The sequence below is a fragment of the Mirounga leonina genome, unplaced genomic scaffold, assembly GCF_011800145.1.
Source record: "Mirounga leonina isolate KUSES-001 unplaced genomic scaffold, KU_Mleo_1.0 Mir_150, whole genome shotgun sequence".
In the NCBI taxonomy this organism is placed as follows: domain Eukaryota; kingdom Metazoa; phylum Chordata; class Mammalia; order Carnivora; family Phocidae; genus Mirounga; species Mirounga leonina.
In genome coordinates this window covers 28,882,548-28,903,695 of record NW_023270374.1, presented here as the reverse complement: position 1 = coordinate 28,903,695, position 21,148 = coordinate 28,882,548, and the positions used below count along the sequence as shown (strand labels likewise).

The window sequence follows — 21,148 nt, the reverse complement described above, 5'->3', positions numbered from 1 at the left end:
TATGCTGACAGAGAAGATTCCAGCCAGTGGAATATTGCCTCTAGCAAAGGACAATTTCATTAAGACTAAAGTGGGGCAAGGTAATCTTTAATTACCTTTTCTATAAGTTGCCTCTGAGGTCATTGCCAAGACTTAAAACTTCATTCCTCTTTCAAACAGAAAGAGTGGTTGGGGAGAAAGGATGTATACTCTTAGGAACACAGATAGGAAAGAAAAGAGAAAAGTGAAGATGTTTTGAGAAAATGGGAAGGAGGGCAGATGAATAACCTGGGACTGAATTTGTGAGAACCAAATCATAAGTAAGAAATAAATAATTTTATTCATTTACATAATCAAGGTCTTTCACAGTTGCTCATTAATCCCTTAATGGTTCTGACACAGTTTTGATCCCAGGAGCCTAGGACATTAGCTATTACCATTACTTGTTTTAAAAGTTAAAACTTATCCACATAAGTCTGTTACACAATAGCTGACACATTTATTTCAAGGAAGACAGAACTCATATCAAACTTTACCTTGAGTTTCCTGTTAAAAAGAATATTTTTCAATATTATGGGTAATACTTCAAAGTCTGAAAACATAGCATGATTATATAATATACTTTCTTTCTAGTGCCGAATTACCTCTTTCAGCTTGAACAAAGTATCTGGTGTTATGGCCTCACTACATGCCTGTTGATGAGCCCATCAAAAACAATGAAAAGAGATGCTTTCATGTCTACCTTTGTCTAAGATGCACTTTATTTTCCTCAACTCGAAGGTTTTACTATTTCTAGAAGCTTTAAAACCACTGAAGTTAGCAAAACACCTCCATTCCCAATAAAGACAAGTATGGAGAATGAGTTATTCTTAGAGTCAGAAATATTTCCTCCACCTGGAACAAAGCAAGAACACTGACCACCTGGCCACATGGAATATGACCAAAAGGAATTCTCTAGGAGCCTGGGTGAATGCCTCTTGCCCTACAAACTCCCCCTGCAAGCTCTATCCCCACCACCACAATTCTCTTGCAAGAAGGCTATAAAATTGACTTTAAAGTGATTTTAAACTAAGAACTGTTCACTTCAAGAACATTTTAGGACACTCAATTTCCTAGCAGTAGCACCTAGTAGACCAGATAAGGCAAAACGCATATTTTGCTGGGCAGGAAGGGACTCTACCAAGGATTAAGATAATCAAATAACTGTCTTATACAGAAATATAAATAAAGAATAAAATAATGTGAATCATCTCTCCCCTTTTTAAAGTTTTCTTTGAAGCTTGGCAGGCTTATAGTATATATATAAAAAAAAACAAAAAACCTTAAGAACTGGCTGCCTTGCAAGAAACAACAAATGTTGGAGAGGTTGTGGAGAAAGGGGAACCCTCTTACACTGTTGGTGGGAATGCAAGCTGGTACAGCCACTTCGGAAAACAGTGTGGATGTGCCTCAAAAAATTAAAAATAGAGCTACCCTATGATCCAGCAACTGCACTACTGGGTATTTACCCCAAAGACACAGATGTAGTGAAAAGAAGGGCTATATGCACCCCAATGTTCACAGCAGCAATGTCCGCAATAGCCAAACTGTGGAAAGAGCCGAGATGCCCTTCAACAGATGAATGGATAAAGAAGATGTGGTCCATGTATACAATGGAATATTACTCAGCCATCAGGAAGGATGAATACCCAACTTCTACATCAACATGGATGGAACTGGAGGAGATTATGCTAAGTGAAATAAGTCAAACACAGAAAGTCAATTATCATATGGTTTCACTTATTTGTGGAACATAAGGAATAGCATGGAGGACATGAGGAGAAGGAAAGGAAAAATGAAGGGGGGGAAATCGGAGGGAGAGATGAACCCGTGAGAGACTATGGACTCTGAGAAACAAACATGGTTTTGGGGGGGGGACTACTTAGCCCGGTGATGGGTATTAAGGAGGGCACGTACTGCATGGAGCACTGGGTGTTATACGAAAACAATGAATCATGGATCACCACATCAAAAACTAATGATGTATTGTATGGTGACTAACATAACATAATAAGATGAAATTTAAAAAAAAAGAATTGGCTGCCTTAGAAAAAGGTATCTGAAAACAGTGCAAAGGCAACTGGTTTTTTTGCACAATGCAAAGACATTACTACATGTTATGGTAGCTTTACTTTCGGAGAAAGGAAAGGAAAGTGAATTTTCATAAGCAAAGTTACCTCTGTGGATGAATCTCTAGTCAGTTACAACCAGCTCAGAGAGAGCCATCAAGGCAAACTACCCATTAGCTGTCAATTTAGAAGGACTCCAGAAAGTCGGTCCCAGAGCTCCACTGGTACCTTCGCAACAACCCCTTAATCTTATTTGTAACGCCTGTGTTAAAGCAGCCTGCCATCAATCCAACTCGTCTCAGACTGAAATTACTTAGAAACTTGGGAATCCCGGCACACATACCAAAAAACACAGACACTGGCTGAAAAACCCTGCACACAAGGGAATTTGGCCACCTCTTTTAAACAAAGCTGCATAAGTAAGCCAGGATGGGCCTCCACAGGCAAAGTCAGATATAAATCTCACAAAGGGCTTCTTAGGAGGCACTGAGGTCAGAGAATCTTAGGGTTTAAAGAAACCATAAAGAATTCCTCCACCGCTTCCTCACCAAGTGATCATCCAAGCTATGTAATAGTTACCATTAACTGTGTGCTTATTATGTTATCTTTTTACTCCTCTCACAGCCCTGCTAGGTAGGGAACACCCATTCCCTGTTTTTCCAAGTGAAGAAACCAAGGCTCGGGTGGCTTGCTTAGCAAATTGCCTAAAGGTCAAACAGCTAGAAAACAGAGGGGCTGGGATTGAACCACTCAGTTTCTGTGCTTACTACAGATCTGTTTCCCAAGGCTACTTAAACTTACATAAACTTTTAGCAGCTCTACTACTTTCTGTTTTAGAAACAAATGTGTGTCCCAGGCCTATACAAAACATAAAGCACATAGGAAACTGATGCTAAACTAGTCCCATTAAAAGGGGAGATTGGTGTGCGCCTGGGTGGCTCAGTCGTTAAGCTCTGCCTTTGGCTCAGGTCATGATCCCAGGGTCCTGGGATCGAGCCCCACATCGGGCTCCCTGCTCGGCGGGAAGCCTTCTTCTCTCTCTCCCACGCCCCCTGCTTGTGTTCCTGCTCTCGCTCTCTCTCTGTCAGATAAATAAATAAAATCCTTAAAAAAAAAAGGGGGGGTGGGAGATTGGTGCAGTGAGAAGAAAATGGACTTCAGTAATCAGACATCCAAGTCTGTTACTAGAGTGTGACCCTGGGTAAATCACCATCTCATCCCTGGAAAAAGCCCTCCTAGTGAGGAAGCATCTAACCCAGAAAAACTGCTTAATACATGTTAAATAAGAAAAAAAAAATCAAATGGAAATGGGTATGCCAGATACAACAACATGAAATAAAAACTAATCTTGTTGTTTGTATTATCTCTTACTTTTTGCCTCTAAGGCTGGGTGAAGAGAAAACAGCAATTATGGCCCACAGTAAACTTGCAGCAAATCTTGGGCAAATAAATGGATCAATCAATCTGTTTCTTTGGAGTCAGACAACTCCAGTTTAAAAAAAAAAAAAAAAAGCCCATCAACTCTCAGATTACTACAGTATTAGAATCGAGCTTTTATGAAGATCATCTATTGTTTTTTTTAAGGCAATGATCGGGTCACTGCCACTCACAAACATAGCTGAATCTACTTTCTCCATTGAGAAAGAAGAGGCAAAAAAGAGAAGGCAACTGTGGAGGCGCTAAGTCTCAACACAAAAAGATACCTGGAAGAGAACCAAATCTAGCCACTAATCACTGATTCACTGCTTCATTCATTTCCTTACTCCTTCTTCCTTATTACCCTTATTCTTTCCTTTCTTCAGTCAACAGACATTTATTGAGCATTTACTACATAGCATGCACTGATCTGGTCACCGTCCTTGAGGAATTCAAAGTCTAATGGGAAGAAAGCCACATAACCAAGTAATTTCAATACAGAACTGCTGGGAAAGGCAGTCCACGCATGCAGTATTTCCAACCCCACCTGGCTGCATAGGAATGGGGCTCAGGCCTGGAACACTTCCTTACCAAGAGGTAAGGAGTCCACACAGCTTGTGCCAGGCTTATCACCCTGTGTGACAATGTCTGTCTCTGTTTCATGCTCAGTGAGTATTCCTTTGCTCTGCTTAAGCATGTACATCAGTGTCCCTCAGGCACACCACTAGCTTTCAGGTCGGGGTCCTTCTGCTGCCGAGAGAGGGCTGCATGTAGGCCGCTGCCCTGCACCAGCTTCAGAGGAAGGGCGAGGGCCCCACTAGCCACAAGGAACTGACATATATCCCAGGAGCTGGTCTTGCTTTGTCTCTTCTCTGTGTGAGTAAAAAGCATCATTCCATCCAGTATTTGACCACGTGGTGTTTTCACTGGCAACTCCAATACCAAGATGCCATGGGTAGAAGCATTTGGAGTCCTCCCCCGGGACTGGTAACTGACGGGAGTGTTCTGCTTCCCTGGGTTTGATAACCAGTGCATGGTATTCTGCTGGACAAGAATGATACACATGGTAGACTCGAGGCAGGTACAAGACTGAGTGATGGTAGCATTCTGCTGCATTCTATTTCTTAAAGCATTTCTGTTTTTAAGCTCCCTTCATCCACCAGAGCCCTCAATTAGGGAAAAGATTCTGCCATCTACTTCCTCGTGTCCTTGGGCAAGTTACTAAACCTCTGTGACCTTCCTTTCCTCATCTATAAAATGGGAATAAGAATACTGACTTTCCCAGGGTTGCTTTTAGGATGAAATGCACTAACACCTATAAATCAAACAGCACAATACCTGGCTCTTAGTGGGCTGGTAGTTCCCAGCCCTTTGTTTTGTTCTTTTGGTGGGGTGGCACAGGGAGTAGAAAACACAAATTCTGTTTTACTTCATTAAAAGTATGACAATTTCTACAGGCTCCTCTATGAGTCGCTTTTCATTCACTTCAAATTAGGACCATACTATCCCTGTAAGTAACCCTCTTCTCCCACAAACACAATCTGTCAATTGAAGGCAAATCTGCCATTAATGCAGAGGCAATACTTCAAGGCCAGCTGCACACTGCCTCCTGATACTGTCCTTTTAGGCTCGGTGTCACGCTCCTGAAGAAAGCTCTACTCACTGTACTCAGCAATCGAAAAGGTCACATGATCAGAAGTGCCTCTGCCTCACACAAGGTGAACCATGGCCAAAATTGCTTTTTTAATTAAAGTAAGACTTCCTGAACCTCTTGCTGACAATCACAACTAGCACGTGGAGCCCAATATCAAACCACCAGTCTCCATCTTGCTCTAATGGTGACTTTAAGCACACAGAGGAGGTAGGGGGGAAATTACTAATTTAAACAAAATGTTTAATCTTCTAATTATGGGACAGGCTCCAAGAAGATGGAGAGTGATTTGCAATCTTCATTCTGGAACCCGCATGCAACCACTGGCGTAAGTCATGTCGGCCAGAAGGCAGACACCATCTCTTCTTCCCCCACTGAGTTTTCTGTGTCCTTGTAAGTTCTGTGGGAATGAAAGAAGAAATCTTGGGCAAAAAAAGAAGTAGAAGAATCACAATTTGTCTCCCCACGTTCATTATGCTGAATGAGGTATAAGGATCCCCAGTAAGAAGCCAGGGAGATAATATTCAGTGACTTTACACTGGCAGATTGAGCAGCCTGAGGGCCTTTGAAACTCAAAAGTCTTGTAAAAACTGCCCAGCTCAGGTGGTGCTTAAGCAATTCTTTTAATTTGCTGAAAAGTCCTGTCATTAGTGGTAAGAGATGCACTGAGAATCAGGGTGGTACCCACCAGTGGCACCTTTGGTCAGAGGGAAATCTGTTCCTCTGCAGATATGCTTGTACCAGTACTTATTTGTGTTATCTCTGCCCATTCAGATCTCTGTGCGAACTCAGGAGAAAAAGTCCCTGCCAACCAAGTCTGACAAGTCTGATGGCAGAACTCCCACTGGAGAATCAGCAGAGACAGCAAAGGCAGGCAATTATTCCCTTTCATTAAAGAGAGTTCTTTTTAAGTTTGGTTGGGTTTTGTTTTTTTTTTAATTCTGAAAACAAAAAGTAGCCATTCACAACTACTGCTCACTGCAGTCACCGACACAACTGGCAGAAACTGAAATTTCCCCCTAAGCCAACCAGAAAGAGCTGTGCCCCTGTAATTACCCACTGTAATGTAAAACCAGACGCAGAGAGGATGGCCACAGCAGATCTGGGCTAGACTGCAGTGATATTTAATCATCAGTCCAGACCATCTGCAACTGTTTTGCACAAGCACACAAAGTTTATGGATTCCAAAGCTTCCTACAAGTTACCAGGTGCTGAAGGTCAGCTGCACTGTCCTCGGGTCCACTGGGGCTGCTTTCTTCATTCTCTCCAGGCCAGGGTGCTCAACAAAAGGCACCAGGCCCATGTTTTCTGTGCCAAGCCTGGCACGAGGAGAGTGTTGCTTCTTGATTAAGCCAGAACATAGATTAAATGTTTCGAACTGGGAGATTCTGAAAACAACCTAGGTGGGAAAGCAATTATCCTAGGGAGAGCAGAGCTTCGGCTGTAGCCCCCTGCAGCACAAAGGTGAATTCTACCCACTTTGAACACCTAAGCTGGCCAGACTGCTCCCCTACAACCTATTCTACATTCTGCAGATGCAGTGCTCTTTTCAAACATAAACCAAACTCTGGCGCTCCACAGCTTCAAACCCCTAATGGCTTCCCACTGTGCTGACAACAAAATCTAAACATTTTAAGGTTACCTCCCCTCCCCACAGCTGACCTCCGTCCTTAATTGTCTCCTTCTCACTCGCCATGCTCTAGCCATTTGCCTCAAACATGACAAGCTTGTTCCCACCTTAGGGCTTTTGTACTGCATATTTCCTAGGCCTATGCTGCTATTCCCACAGCTCTTCATAGAGCTGGATCTTTCTCATCATTCAGTTCTCAATTCAAATGCTACCCCCTCAAAAAGGCCTTTTAGAACCTTCTGATGCTCTACCATCACTCTATTACATCAGCCCATTTTTCCCCCTTCATATCCCTATTTGAAATTATCTTGGTTTTGTGTATGTAGTATTTGTTTGCTTGTGTGGGAGTTCTTACTTATTTGTATTTGTTTTTCTTGTTTATTGTCTGCCTTGCCTCCCTGGATATAAGTTTCATAAAGACAAGGTACTGCAAATGTCTTGTGCATATCTAGTCTCAAGTGTCTAGTATAACAACTTGCATTTAGTAGGCATTTAATAAGTATCTGTTGAATAATTAAAGAAGGGAAGGTTCAATATGGATCACTAATCTAAATGAAATTTACTAACCCTCCAAAATCGAGACTGGCTCACAGGCTGTCAGCATGTTTCACAATGCCGTAGAAACACTGGTTAGTTCTTTGCCAACCCCTGGTGAATGATGAGGAACAATGGCAAAGACAAGACCAAGATGAACTTGTAGATTCTCAAAGTTGCAGAATTTGAAAATTTGCAAGCCTCTTGGATAGAATGTTGCCCAAACTGTCCTTTCACAGGAGGATCAGCTGAGCTAGCAACAGTGATTTCCAATGGCTGAGGCCAAGACCCAAAGGTTGGGTCTTAAAGGTCCAGCAAAGGCAGGCTTTACCATATAAGGCAGCCGCAGCCAGGTCGGCCAGAGTCCTTCCAGATGAGGCAGCAGTTGGGAGCCAGAGAAGAGATGTACATACTTGGGAGGAGGAAAAAAGAGAGAGAAAATGAGAGAGCCAAGAGCAAAGCACAAAACAGAAATGGGGCAGAGGTATGAAAAAGTCAGGAACAAACACATGGGGTCTCGGGTGATTGCTACAATTTAGATTTCTTGGGCCAGTGGGTGTGTGAATTTGGATATAAGACTAGCTTAAAGATATAGTGTCAAGGCCATCAGACAGGTAAATGGCTCCCCTCCAGAAAGATAAGCAGCCATGAAGGAAAGGGGCACTCCACAGAAGGCCAGGTTAAGCTTCTGTTTGTGAGTGCTAGTTTCTCTTGAAAGACTCATGATTAGTGAGCACTAGTAATTGCTCAGATATTCTTCAGTCCCCAAGATGGCAGTGGTGGGCAAAGAGATCTAGAAGAAATGCTGGATGAAAAATGAAGACAGGTTACACTAATTTGATCTCTAGTATCTTACAGTCTTCAGTAACTAATAGAAGGGCCCTAAAATTTTACAGTTCATCCAAAGATGACCAAGAATACTAATGCTTCATTCATCATCCAACAACCACAACTTTTCAGGACAATGTGAAAAGAAAGCAAAAGGGGCCTCAGAAGTTAGATTTTATCCTGTTTTAGCCTATTAAACAAATAACACCACTAAGAAGTGACAGCTACACCAAAGAAAAGCAAGAAAAACTGTAAACAATAGGCAAAAGAACTCAAAATTTCTCTGTAACACTCCCAATGTTTTAATACAGGAGTAAAAACTTTCCACACTTCAAAAGATCATGAGAGATTCTGGGCACAATTAACATGTATTCATAATAATGACCCTAAGACAACAGTCTGACCTATTGAGAAAGGCAAGAATGTTTGTTTTAGAAAGAACTCCAAACAAAATGATGAAAAATTCAAATTTTGAATATGGAAAAAAGCACTGTTCTGTTCTGAACCCCATTTTATCACCGGAGGCAAGCCACTTTCCGTCCCTGTGCCATGCCTTCCCCATTTGTAAAAAGAGGAAGTTCTTGTTCTGGCACTCTTGCTCCACTTGGAAGTTTCTGCTATGTGGAAAATCTATTCATGAGGAGTGCCACATTTTCCAAAGACACCAGATAAAAGAGGAGTTAGTGCAATTCAATACAACCCATATCACCTTTTTCAGAAAGGAACCTCAGGGGCACTTGGGTGGTTCAGTTGGTTAAGGATCTGCCTTCGCTCAAGTCATGATCCCGGAGTCCTGGGATCAAGCGCCACCTGCGGCTCACTGCTCAGCAGGGAGCCTGCCTCTCCCTCTCCCACTCCCCCTGCTTCTGTGCTCCCTCTCCCTCTCTCTCTCTGTCAAATAAATAAAATCTTTGAAAATAATAAATAAATAAATAAGGAACCTCAATGTGGATTTCTTTTCACAACAACCCCCACTTCATCAATGATAATGTCTTTTTCTTATTTCTTTATTGCTGCATTTTAGCGTTCTGTTGATTCTTTGGCATCTTTACCTTCCTCTGCGCAACAGTTGCTCCTGGCCAGAGCCCCCACTCCCATGTTTCAGCTTCTCTGTCAAAAATTATGTCCCCTTAAAATGCTCAAATTTCCCTTATCATTAATAATGATAAGCTATTAGCTGTTCCCATGAAGTATTAATGTTTGAAGAGGCCAGTAAAAGATAACAAGATAAACTCTAACCACAATTCTTCTATTTTATCCAAAGCTGTGAAGAAAATAGAATTCCAACATGATACACCAGCAGGAGACTGATGTACTGTTAATGCTTACGTTTATTAAAAATTCCAAAAGTAATTTTAACTTAGTTGCTCTTAACTTGGGAGGGGGTCAAATACAAAAAAAATGTAATCCTCAATTTTATGTATTAATAAAACAAACACATAAATAATGCCAAACACTAAAATTAACAAGTCGGGAAACAACAGATGTTGGCGAGGATGGGGAGAAAGGGGAACCCTCCTATACTGTTGGTGGGAATGCAAGCTGGTGCAGCCACTCTGGAAAACAGTATGGAGGTTCCTCAAAAAGCTGAAAATAGAGCTACCCTACAAGCCAGCAATTGCACTACTGGGTTTTAACCCCAAAGATACAAAGGTAGTGATCCGAAGGGGCACCTGCACCCTGATGTTTATAGCAGCAATGTCCACAAGAGCCGAACTATGGAAAGAGCCCAGATGTCCACTGATAGATGAATGGATAAAGAAGATGTGTGTATGTGTGTGTGTGTGCATATATATATATATAAAGAATGCCATACACACACACACACACACACACACACAATGGAATATTACGCAGCCATCAAAAAATGAAATCTTGCTATTTGCAACAATGTGGATGGAACTAGAGGGTAGCATGCTAAACAAAGTAAGGCAATCAAAGAAAGACAATTATATGATCTCACTGATATATGGAATTTAAGAAACAAGGCAAAAGATCATAGGGGAAGAGAGGAAAAAATGAAACAAGATGAAACCAGAGAGGGAGACAAACCATAAGAGACTCTTAATCATAGGAAACAAACTGAGGGTTGCTGGAGTGGAGGGGGGTGGAGGGATACAGTAACTGAGTGATGGACACTGGAGAGGGTATATGTTGTAATGAGCACTGGGTATTATATAAGACTGATCAATCACAGACCTGTACCCCTGAAACCAATAATACATTATATGTTAATTAATTGAATTTAAATTTAAAAAGAAAGAAAGAAAAAAAAGAACGCCAAACAGGGGCACCTGGGTGGCTCAGTCGGTTAAGTGGCTACCTTCAGCTCAGGTCATGATCCCAGGGTCCTGGGATCGAGCCCCACATCGGGCTCCCTGCTCAGCAGAGAGCCTGCTTCTCCTTCTCCTGGCCACTATGCCTATTTGTGCGCTCGCTCTCTGTCAAATAAATAAATAAAATCTTAAAAAAAAAGAAAAAAAAAAAGAACGCCAAACAATCTGTTCAATAAACAAGCATACCTGCCTTTAGAATATAGTCAGACACATTCGGAGGGAAGCATCATAATACTCTGTGCTTGATGTCAAATCCTTCTCAATTCAAATAGTTGAAGGGAAGTCTAAGGAGCCCAAGCAGATATCTGCTCACAGGCAACTGATAATCTAAAAGGAGTTAACAGATGAAAATATACTGTGGTAGTCTCACTAGATCTTTCACTGAACTCAGGACAAAGATAATCTAGTTTCTATTTACCAACCCACAATGGAGATGGGGTTTTAAAATTTAGGCCAACACACTTTCAGATCAGTCACTCCTAGAACACTACAGAAAAGAAAATGGCTTTCAACTATTCAGCTGAAATACTAGAATCAAATGGCTGACTCTGGAAAAAGTAAGAGGATCTCTGCTATACTTTTCCTAACTCCAATGTCTCTATAGCCATACAAGACTCAAACCAAAACTAACCACTTCCTTTGGGAACCTTAGGGGAAAAAAAAGAAAGAAAGAAAAAGAAAGGAGTAATTCATAAATGAGATTTCAGGCACCAGAAAAGGGGAACACTGAGATATCTCAGCAATATTAAAGAGACCTGGGGAAAAGAATTACTGTGTTGATGATATAATTCTTGATATCAATGACTGCTAACTGTGGTGGAATAGGGTTGTGCTTTAATCTACTGAGAACAGTTCTATACTGTGGCATGTGTGGGTGACAAACTGTTCTCATTTCCTTTTATAGCATTCTAAACCTTAATCTCCAAGGGACCAATGACCTTGGGAATACTGAGGCAGCTTTGTAGAATTCAAAAAAAACATTTTTTTCTTTTGCTACAGCATGTGTGTTGATTGTAATTATATCAATAATTAAAAATTAACAGCTAACATTTACTGGGCGCTTACTATATACTACTTAGCACTACCCACCCTGTCTTATTTAATCCTGTATTTAAAAACAGATGGTAAAATGGAGATTTTTTTTTAAATGGTGGGCAGAGATACACTGTTATAAAATCTCCATTTTAAAGATGAAGACCTAAGGGTTATAGAGGTTAATTAACTGACCCAAGGACACATGGATAGCAAATAGCAGAGGTGGGATTTAAACACAGGCAGTCTGACCCCAAGTTAGTGTTCATTCACTACACTAACATTAAAAGACACCTAACGGACACACTCAGAAGGCACGTGCCTTGAATTATTCTCTCCAATAGAGCTGACAGGCTTTTCTGAGCCATCCACATTCTCCAATGTAGTTATTTTTACATCTGAAAATTTCTCTATTGGTGTAAATTTTATAAATTCAATCCCCCAATTTATTTTTTTTTTAAGTAAGCTCTATGCCCATCGTGGGGCTTGAACTAACGACCCTGAGATCAAGAGTCGAGAATGCTCCACTGACTGAGCCAGCCAGGCATCCCTCCATCCCCCAATTTAAACGACACCCAGTGAGGGACTGCAGAAAGGTATGGCTGTCTTCCTCAAGTTCACCTCCAAAATTAGGCATCTCATTAAAACCTACCTCCAAGGAAGCTGAAATAGATAGGACTGAAGTCTATGACCGGTGAAAACTGTTCTGTTGGCCTATAGAAGAAATAAACCCATGTTCACCATGCCAATACACGATCCACAAAAGTAAAAAGACCAACCAGAAAGCTACTTATTTGACAAAGGTTCCAAGAGTCTAAACTATGATGGTGGCAGCTGAAATAGGAAGGAATAAAGAGAAAACTGAAGAAGTAACGCTTTCTCTGCAAAGCTTTCCTGATGACAGAGCTGCTCCTGCCTGTGCCACCAAATTTTGTTCATTCTTCTGTAACAGCAATGATGCTGTGTACTGGAATATCAGTTTTCAAATCTGTGGGATGCCACCCTTAGACTGCAAGCTCCATGAGAGCAAGAACTGTGGCTTAAACATTTTCAGATCCTGACACCGTCTTGACCCTGGAAAAAGGAGCTAGACCTCTTTGTTCACAGGATCTTATGATCCATGAGGAAAAAAACCTTGTCTTTCATCTTTGAGAAATAGCTCCAAGGCTTCTTTAAAGTCTGCAAAACAGAGACACCCCTGACTAAAACGCAGAATTGGGGGTAGGTGGTGGAGCAGGTGGAGAGATACAGAGAATTACGTGACCCCAGAACATCTGGCCAGAACGTTCAGTAGATACATGAAACCTAGATCATGGCCAGAGAGCTAACAGTTGTCTATATTGGGGTGCTGAAAGATGGAAGAATGGATGAGTTCATCTATGATGAGGGACAAGATTATAGAATCACTCTAAGGAAGAGTCGAGAGTAATGAAGCTGGGGTGCCTGGGTGGCTCAGTTGGTTAAGCGACTGCCTTCGGCTCAGGTCATGATCCTGGAGTCCCGGGATCGAGTCCCACATCGGGCTCCCTGCTCAGCAGGGGGTCTGCTTCTCCCTCTGCCCTCTTCCCTCTCGTGCTCTCTCTCATTCTCTCTCTCTCAAATAAATAAATAAAATCTTTAAAAAAAAAAAAAAGAGTAATGAAGCTCAGGGAGGGGCGCCTGGGTGGCTCAGTCGTTATGCGTCTGCCTTCGGCTCAGGTCATGATCCCAGGGTCCTGGGATCGAGCCCCACATCAGGCTCCCCGCTCCAAGGGAAGCCTGCTTCTCCCTCTCCGACTCCCCCTGCTTGCGTTCCTGCTCTCGCTATCTCTCTGTCAAATAAATAAATAAAATCTTTAAAAAAAAAAAAAAAAAGAGTAATGAGGCTCAAGAAAATCTTTGGCAGAGGGTATTGGCACCTCCAAGAATGCAGGTTTTGGACATCCTACAAAACAACTGACCAGTACTCTTCAAAAAGGTCGAGATTATAAAAGACAATGAAAATGACAATGACAAGTAACTGCAATGTGGGACCCTGGATAGGATCCTAAAACAGGAAAAGGACATTAGTGGAAAAACTGGTGACATCCGAATTAGGTCTGTGGTTTAGTTACTAGAATTATGAATTCCTGGTTTTGATCATCATACTATGGTTACAGAAGATGTTAACTTTAGAGGAAGCGGGGTGAGGAGTATATGAAAACTCAGGAATTCTCTACTATTTTTGCAAATTTCTGTAAATTTAACATTAATTCAAAATAAAATATTAAAAAAATGTAGGTTTTGCAGCAAGGGTAGCAAGAGATGATATGGAAGAGGAAGACAATTCAGAAACTGAAGTAACATATTTGAATGTCTAACATGAAACATTCTTGATGTCTGACATGAAAACAAAGACATACAAGGCAGCAAGCAAACGCGATTATCAGAACAAAAGCTTTCCAAAAGGGGAAATAACCAGAACATATTTGAGGGTATATACTGGTTCACTCACTCAATCCTTAAACAACCATTCATGAGATAACAATTATGGGTGAGACACTTTGCTAGGTGCTGGTCCCTGCCTCTAAGTTAACTGTGTAGTGTATGAGAAGGCACATAAATGTGTTCTGTGAGTATGAAGAGAATGCACCAGGAAGAAAGAGGACGAGAAAGTTGCAAAGAGAGGAAATGAACTTTAGAAAGAAACCACTCAAGAGATGAAACAGAAAACACTCTGAAATGGGAATATCAATGAAAATAGTTCTTTATCTGTTGTTTATAGTCCCATCATTAACAACAGTAACTTTGAAAAGCACTAGTCTAAACTGTCATGCAAAAAGAGCCTATAGCACAATGCTATAAAACAACATTATGATGAGGATAATACTCTCAGGGTTGTAGGTGAAATGGGGCCACTACAGAATGAGCACATGTGTTCAGGCTTCTAAAACGTTTCTTACATACACCCCATCAACAAAAAAACACAACAGAAAAGCTCAATTACAAACTACAACACTACCTTATGGAGAAAGAGGCAGATGATAAGAAATACAAATGATAACACACACAAGGGGAAAAATGCCCATTAGCAAACTTGAACTAACACTTTACATACCTACTAGATCAATGAGACAAAATTAAATTGTTTGACAACTAGTTGTATCAAGACTGTGGTAAAACTGGAACACCCACTGCTGTTAGCACTGTAAACTGATGAAGGATTCATTCCATATGAGCACAACGTGTTCCTTAATGTATCTGCAGCTGAGATGACGCCATCATCTACCACTCCCCTCCGTTTACTCAATGCTCTGACATTTCACTCCCATGCTTCTGCTCTCACTAATCCTAGTCAAGAACGACTGTCCTCGGCCTCCTTCATTACCCACAGAATTCCTATTCATTCATCATGGCTGAGATTCCAACATCTCCCTTTTCTTCAATGACTGCATTCAAATCCACCCCCACTAATACATCCCTTCTTCAGGCATATCCAATCATTCCTTACATTGTGCTCCCATAATACTTTATCCACACAGTTCATTGTTGAAATGTCTGTCTCATTCCTCAAGTTATGAATTCTTTAAGGTCCAGGACCATGTCTTAATAATTTTTGTACATGCAATACTAAGCACAGGAGATGGCACGTGGTAATTTCTAATGGCAGGTGGGACGGGGAAAATGCCAAACAAATGAAGAAGTTCGTTGCAACAGTATCTCCAAGAACCAAAACCTAAAACCAAATAATTATAAATAATTCCTCTAAATAATTATGGAGGAACATTTTAGGGAAAAATGGTTGGTCTATCACTTGTGCAAGAAGTATGAACATATTAAAAATAACATGAGGACCATGTAGAAACCCATGCAATATTTCTGGCAGTGTTAAATTAAAAATGTAGAACACAAAACAGTATAGACACAATGATTATTGCCATGCAATATATAATAACTGTGGGAATATAAAAATACTTGTTAGACTAGGGTCCTTTTCCTTTTCTCAAATACTTCCTTTTAATACCATTCCTGTCAGTTTATTGTCATTAAAAATTTTTTATTTCAAAGGAAAGAAATAAGGGGAAAGGAGCAAGATTCTAAATTCCTACAAGCCCCTGCAATCCAAGGAAATGCTATGGTATTGCTGATAGGTCACAAGAGGAGTGGGTGTCTGCAGTATTGCTAAAACCAAGGGTCCCTGACCCCAATCTGCCTCAAAGAGAATACTTCTCATGTCACAAAGCAAGTCATTCCCACGGAGCCAAGCCGCACTAAATGTGAATTCTTTATTGCAAAACTTCGAAGGTAAGAACTTTTTCCAGACATCTATGGAATTAGTATTAATGAGAATGCCCTGAACTTCATATGCACATCTACGCAGCAGAAACTTCTCAGCCAAGGAACTGCTGGGCACACTTCTTGATGAGATGTCTAAGCCTGAAGGCATCAAAAAAGTACATTTCCATATTGGGAACATAACTGGCTTCCTCTTTAAGACTTTTTCTACCACCTCCTGTCCACATTGTAATTCTCCTGTCTTCTCAAATGAATAGTTAACATATGTCAAGGATATAAGGCATATACTGAGGCACTTACTGCCTAACCCTATTACTAGAAGAACCAATCTCAGCGGGAAACTGGAATCTTCCCACCACACTGCCCCAAAAATGAAATTTAAGAAGCACCCAAAAAATATTAAATACACTTAATAAACACTTCTTGACATTACATATTTTCCTTGCTTACCTTAATCTCTGAATTCCAAGAAAGGAAACAACCACAACTCTTATAGCTCAACCCCCTCATTTTACAGGTGGTAAAAAGATATACAGAGAGGGGAAGTGACTTGTCCTGAGTCACCCAGATAAGTAATGATAAAGGGAGGATTAAAACTCAAATCTCCCAGATTTTCAGCCCCGATTCATTCTCCTACATCAAGCTTTTTTATCCCTTGAAATCTCTAGAGCTCCTGGCCTAAATAATTAGTATCACAGAACTTAAAGTTAGAAGAGACCTCAGAGAGACTTACTTAATCCCCTCATTAGGCATATGAGGAAACTGAGGCCCAGAAAGATTAAGTGATTTGCTCTCAATATCTTGGACGGCAGGGAAAAAGTGTAATTTAAGCTCAAAAAACTAAAACAGCTATGAGAAGGGAGGAGAATCTCAACTGGGTAAAATTTTAAAAGGATGTACATTCTAGACCAGGGGCACTTTCAAAATGTAGTTCCTGGACCACGGGAGCTTCAGCATCACCTGGGATCTTGTTAGAAACTCAAATTCTAAGGTCCCACGGGAGACTTAATGAATCAAACTATGGGGATGGGGATGTTCAAATCAGACAACATGTCCCTAAGAAATGAACTTCAGTGGTCATGTTGAGTCTACTTTGAAAATCACAACTATAATCAACAGCACTAAAATTTATGCATTCTTCTATAGGTGTACCATTCTTCATTTTTTAAAACTTTTAAAAGTATTATGAAAGTTTTTAAGTAAAGTATGAAAACAGAATGGAAAACCAGATTTGGGTATTCATTTGGTTCCAGTTCTGGCTCTGCTCCTTACTGGCTGTTTGTCCTTGGGCAGGTAAACCGAGCTCTCTAGCTCAAGTTTCCTTCTCTGTAAAATAGGCATGCCACCCACCTCAAAGGGCATGTTGAGAATTAACTGTAAGAACACATCCAAAAGCACTTCAGTTCAGCATCTGGCACAGAGTAGGCAGGCAGTACAGCATGGTTATTAGGAGCTTCAGCTATGAGGTAGGTGCTTTTCTGCACCTCAGTTCCTTCATCTGTACAACAGGGATTAAAGACAGTACCTTCTTCACAGGGTTGTTACAAAGATTTTGAGAGATGGTGCAGGTAAATAATGCATCTTTTATATCTATAAAATGTTACTATTTTTGAAGAGCTTTTGCATCCATTAATTCAAATGATCTTCACCATTTCCACAAAAGGATGGATGCATTCGATTGATTATGGACTAGATTCCAGACTGTACCATCTTTTAGGAACAGGAGTGGACATCAATCTTACAGAAAGGAAATTGCACGAATAGTGCATGTGGGGAATGAACAGGACTGAAAATAAGGAGATCAGGATTCTGGTTTAACTATGCCACTACCTTAGCCCACAACCTCAGGGAAGTGCTTTACCAGAATGGGATTCACTTTTCATCTGTAAATAAGTGGTCTGCATGAGGTTATCTATAATATCTCTCTAAATAAAATTCAAACTCCTTATCATGGCCTACAGGAAGGCCTACATCTCCTATTCATCATCTACCATTCTCCTGCTTACTCACCATGTTCCACCTCCATCAATCCTCTTCCTGATCTTCTACCAGGCTACGCCAGCTTCTACCTCATAGCCTACATACTTGCTTTTCCCTCTGCCTTGATCCTTCTGCCCTTTTACATGATTGTCTCCTTCTCAACCTTCAGTCCTTTAACAATAATTCCTCAGAGTCCTTCCCAGACCACATTACCAAAAGTAATAGGTCCTGTCTCCTACTGCCAGGGGTTATTGTCTTTCACAGCACTGTCAAATAAACATATACTGAAAGTTACAAATGAGCCACGTATGTAACTTTAAATTTTCTAGTAGCCACATTTAAAAAGTTTTAAAGAAGGTAACATTAATTTTAATAATATATTTTCTTTAAGCCAATATATCCCACGTATTATCATTTCAACATGGAATCAATATAAAGATTATTAATATATGTTACATTAATTTTTGTCATACTAAATCCTGGAAATCCAATGTGTATTTTACACGTATCACTCTCAGTTCCAACTAGCCACATTTCAAGTGTTCAGTAGTCACAGGTACCCAGTGGCTACCACACCAAACAGCACAGTCCTACAGTAAACCCTGCGTACCCTTCAAAGCACCTATCACAATCTGAATTTCTTGTTTGTTTACACACTTATCTTGTTACTTTCCCACCAGACTACAAGCTCCACAAAAGCAAGAACCTTGTCTGTTTTGTTCAATGTTGTATACTCGAGGATTTGATGCCTTGCACAGGAGGCATTCAATAAATGTTTTTCGAGCAAATGAATGAAGTTCTTTTAGCTTTAATATTGAGTCAATGGGCTAGCCATTCTACAACTCCCAAACAGACATACAACCACTCATTCAACAATCCTCCTATTTCCTTTCTTCTTTCATGTTCAATAACTGTCTTAAAAAGAGAACTCTCTTGGCTATATATCAACCATTGTTTAAAAGTTCTTTTCTACAACGTCTAGAGTCACCAAGGTCCGTTCTTTGTGTATTGGCAGAGGGAGTGGCATGAATGTAATTGCTAACAGGTACTGAACTTTTACTCTTTGACAAGTATTGGTCTAAGCACTTTACAATTCACAACAGATTTATGTGGTAGGTGCCATCTTTGCCCCTATTTACATATGAGGAAACCAAGGCATAGAGAGGTTAAGTATTTTGTTCAAGGTTACAGCAGCCAGTTAATAGCAAAATGGAGATTCCAAGGAATATGCGGCCCCTGACCCATAGCTCTTAATCACCATTCTCTACTGCAGAGCTGTCCAATGGAAATATAAGATCACTTGTATATGTAATTTTAATAGCCACACTAAAAAGCTAGTAGCTACATTTAAAAGTCAACAGAATGGGCGCCTGGGTGGCTCAGTTGGTTAAGCGACTGCCTTCGGCTCAGGTCATGATCCCAGGGTCCTGGGATCGAGTCCCGCATCGGGCTCCCTGCTCAGCGGGAAGCCTGCTTCTCCCTCTCCCACTCCCCCTGCTTGTGTTCCTGCTCTCACTGTCTCTGTCTCTGTCAAATAAATAAATAAAATCTCTAAAAAAAAAAAAAAAAAAAAAAAGTCAACAGAAACAGGTAAAATTTATTTTAAATTTTATTTCACCCATTATCTGTAATATGATTAATCAATATGATCAATAATCAAGGTAATTGATTTGATCAATATGATCGTAAAATCAGTATAAAAACTTTATTTTTCATATTGAATCTTCAAAATTCGCATGATTTTACACTTAGAGTACTTTTCAACTCCTACTAGCCCTATATCAACTGTCTAACAGCCACATGGACAGCTACCATATTAGACATCAGGGTTCTACTGCCTCTCACAAGGAGCCTATTTAGGAAGTCAAAGAGGGGGAAACCTTTGAACTGGAAGCCAGGAGACCTCAGCTCTAATACTACCCAGCTCTTACTTGTTGAGTGACTTTGGAGAAGTCCTTTCTGCCCTCTGCGCCACCCATTCCCACCAAGTCGCCTGCGCAGGGAAGACAAGATTCCTAGGGTCCCATCCCATGCTAGAATTCCAAACATCTCCCAACAATGGCAGTTAACATGGGAACAGCTTTTACACTTTAAAATCAGCTTTCACATCCAATAGTTAATAGAGTCCTCAAACAACCCTACTAGGTACTTATTACTGTCTCCGTCTTATATATGCAAAAACTGAAGCTCAAAGAGCGGAAAATGACTTGTCCAAAAGCCACATGGCCAGTTAGTGGAGAAGCCGGGGCTCAAATGCAGGAAAGACCAGTGCCCTCCCACCACCACCACCTCAACGACTCGGGGACGAGATGGTTGTGAAGATGGTCTGAGGCCTTCAAGAAGAGTTGAAGGGAACCAGGCCCCGGTCCAGGGAAGGGTAAGAAGAGGTCCAGGCTGGAGTTGAAAGGAAGCGGCTTGGGTTCTGAGAAGGAATGAGCTGAAAGGGCCCAGGAGAGTCTCAGGAGAGTGAAGTGAAATGAGGAACTCGAACATCAGAAGTGAGGGTTCGCGGGCCGGGGACAGAGGTGAGAGGAGGTGAGATGAAGGGACTCTGGTCCCGCGACCGGAAACCCCTACCCCGGGGAGGGGACGGTACTCCGGCCCTCCTCGTCCCTCATACCTGATAGCTCAGAAGTTCGCCCACATCCATGGTTCCAGGCCCAGCCAACACCTGCTACTCGGGTCCCTCCACTCACGCCCAAACCGCGGCCCCCTCGGCTACAGCTCCAGCCACACTGCCGGAAAGCGCTGTGAGCGGGTCGCAGAGCCAATGAGGTAAAAGTGCGAGGGACACGGAAGCCGGCCACACTGCGGTAAAAGGCAATGCCACCGTAAAGCGCGCTGCATTTACGACGGTACTGCTTCCGCCCGCAGCCTGAGGGGGCGGGGAAAGGGGGACGGAGACATGAAGGAGGGCGGGACGGTGAGTGAAAAGACCCAAAGAAGCTAAGATTTATTGGGTGCCCCCTCTGTGCAGGGCGGAGTGCTTAGTGTTTTATTTGTGCTCTTCTAATCCTTCCATGATCTAGCCAATTTTATCCTCATTTCACAAATAAGGAAATTGAGGCATAGAACTGCACTGGCCAGTTCTCATTCCTCATAATTCTCTTTCCCAGCACGTCCTCTGTTGCACACATCTCTCCATCTGTAATTTTCTACTTAATGGTTGATCACTTGATGAGAGCAGGAACTGTGTCTGCCATGTTCACCATTATATCCTAGTACAAAAAGCCTAGTACCGTGCCTGGAACACGAGGAGGTTTCATGATGGGCTTTATGAGCCATGGTAAGGAGACTGGGTTGACGCTAAGAGCATTGGAAATAAATTGAAACGTTTTAAGCAGGAAAGTTTTGTGATTGGGTTTATGTTTTTAAAGAATCACCTATGCAATCCGATTTG

At 41.4% G+C, this 21,148-nt stretch overlaps 1 protein-coding gene across 1 annotated transcript in view; it reads right to left on the bottom strand.

Moving 5' to 3' along the window:
• The window catches only part of CTNNBL1 (catenin beta like 1), a 162,237-nt gene extending 141,709 nt beyond the window's left edge, over positions 1–20,528 (bottom strand). The window contains exon 1 of the mRNA XM_035006293.1: positions 20,369–20,528. Coding sequence (XP_034862184.1) covers positions 20,369–20,398 — 30 coding nt within the window. The 5' untranslated portion in view covers positions 20,399–20,528. The remainder of the gene's footprint in view (positions 1–20,368) is intronic.
• Positions 20,529–21,148: the final 620 nt, after the last annotated feature.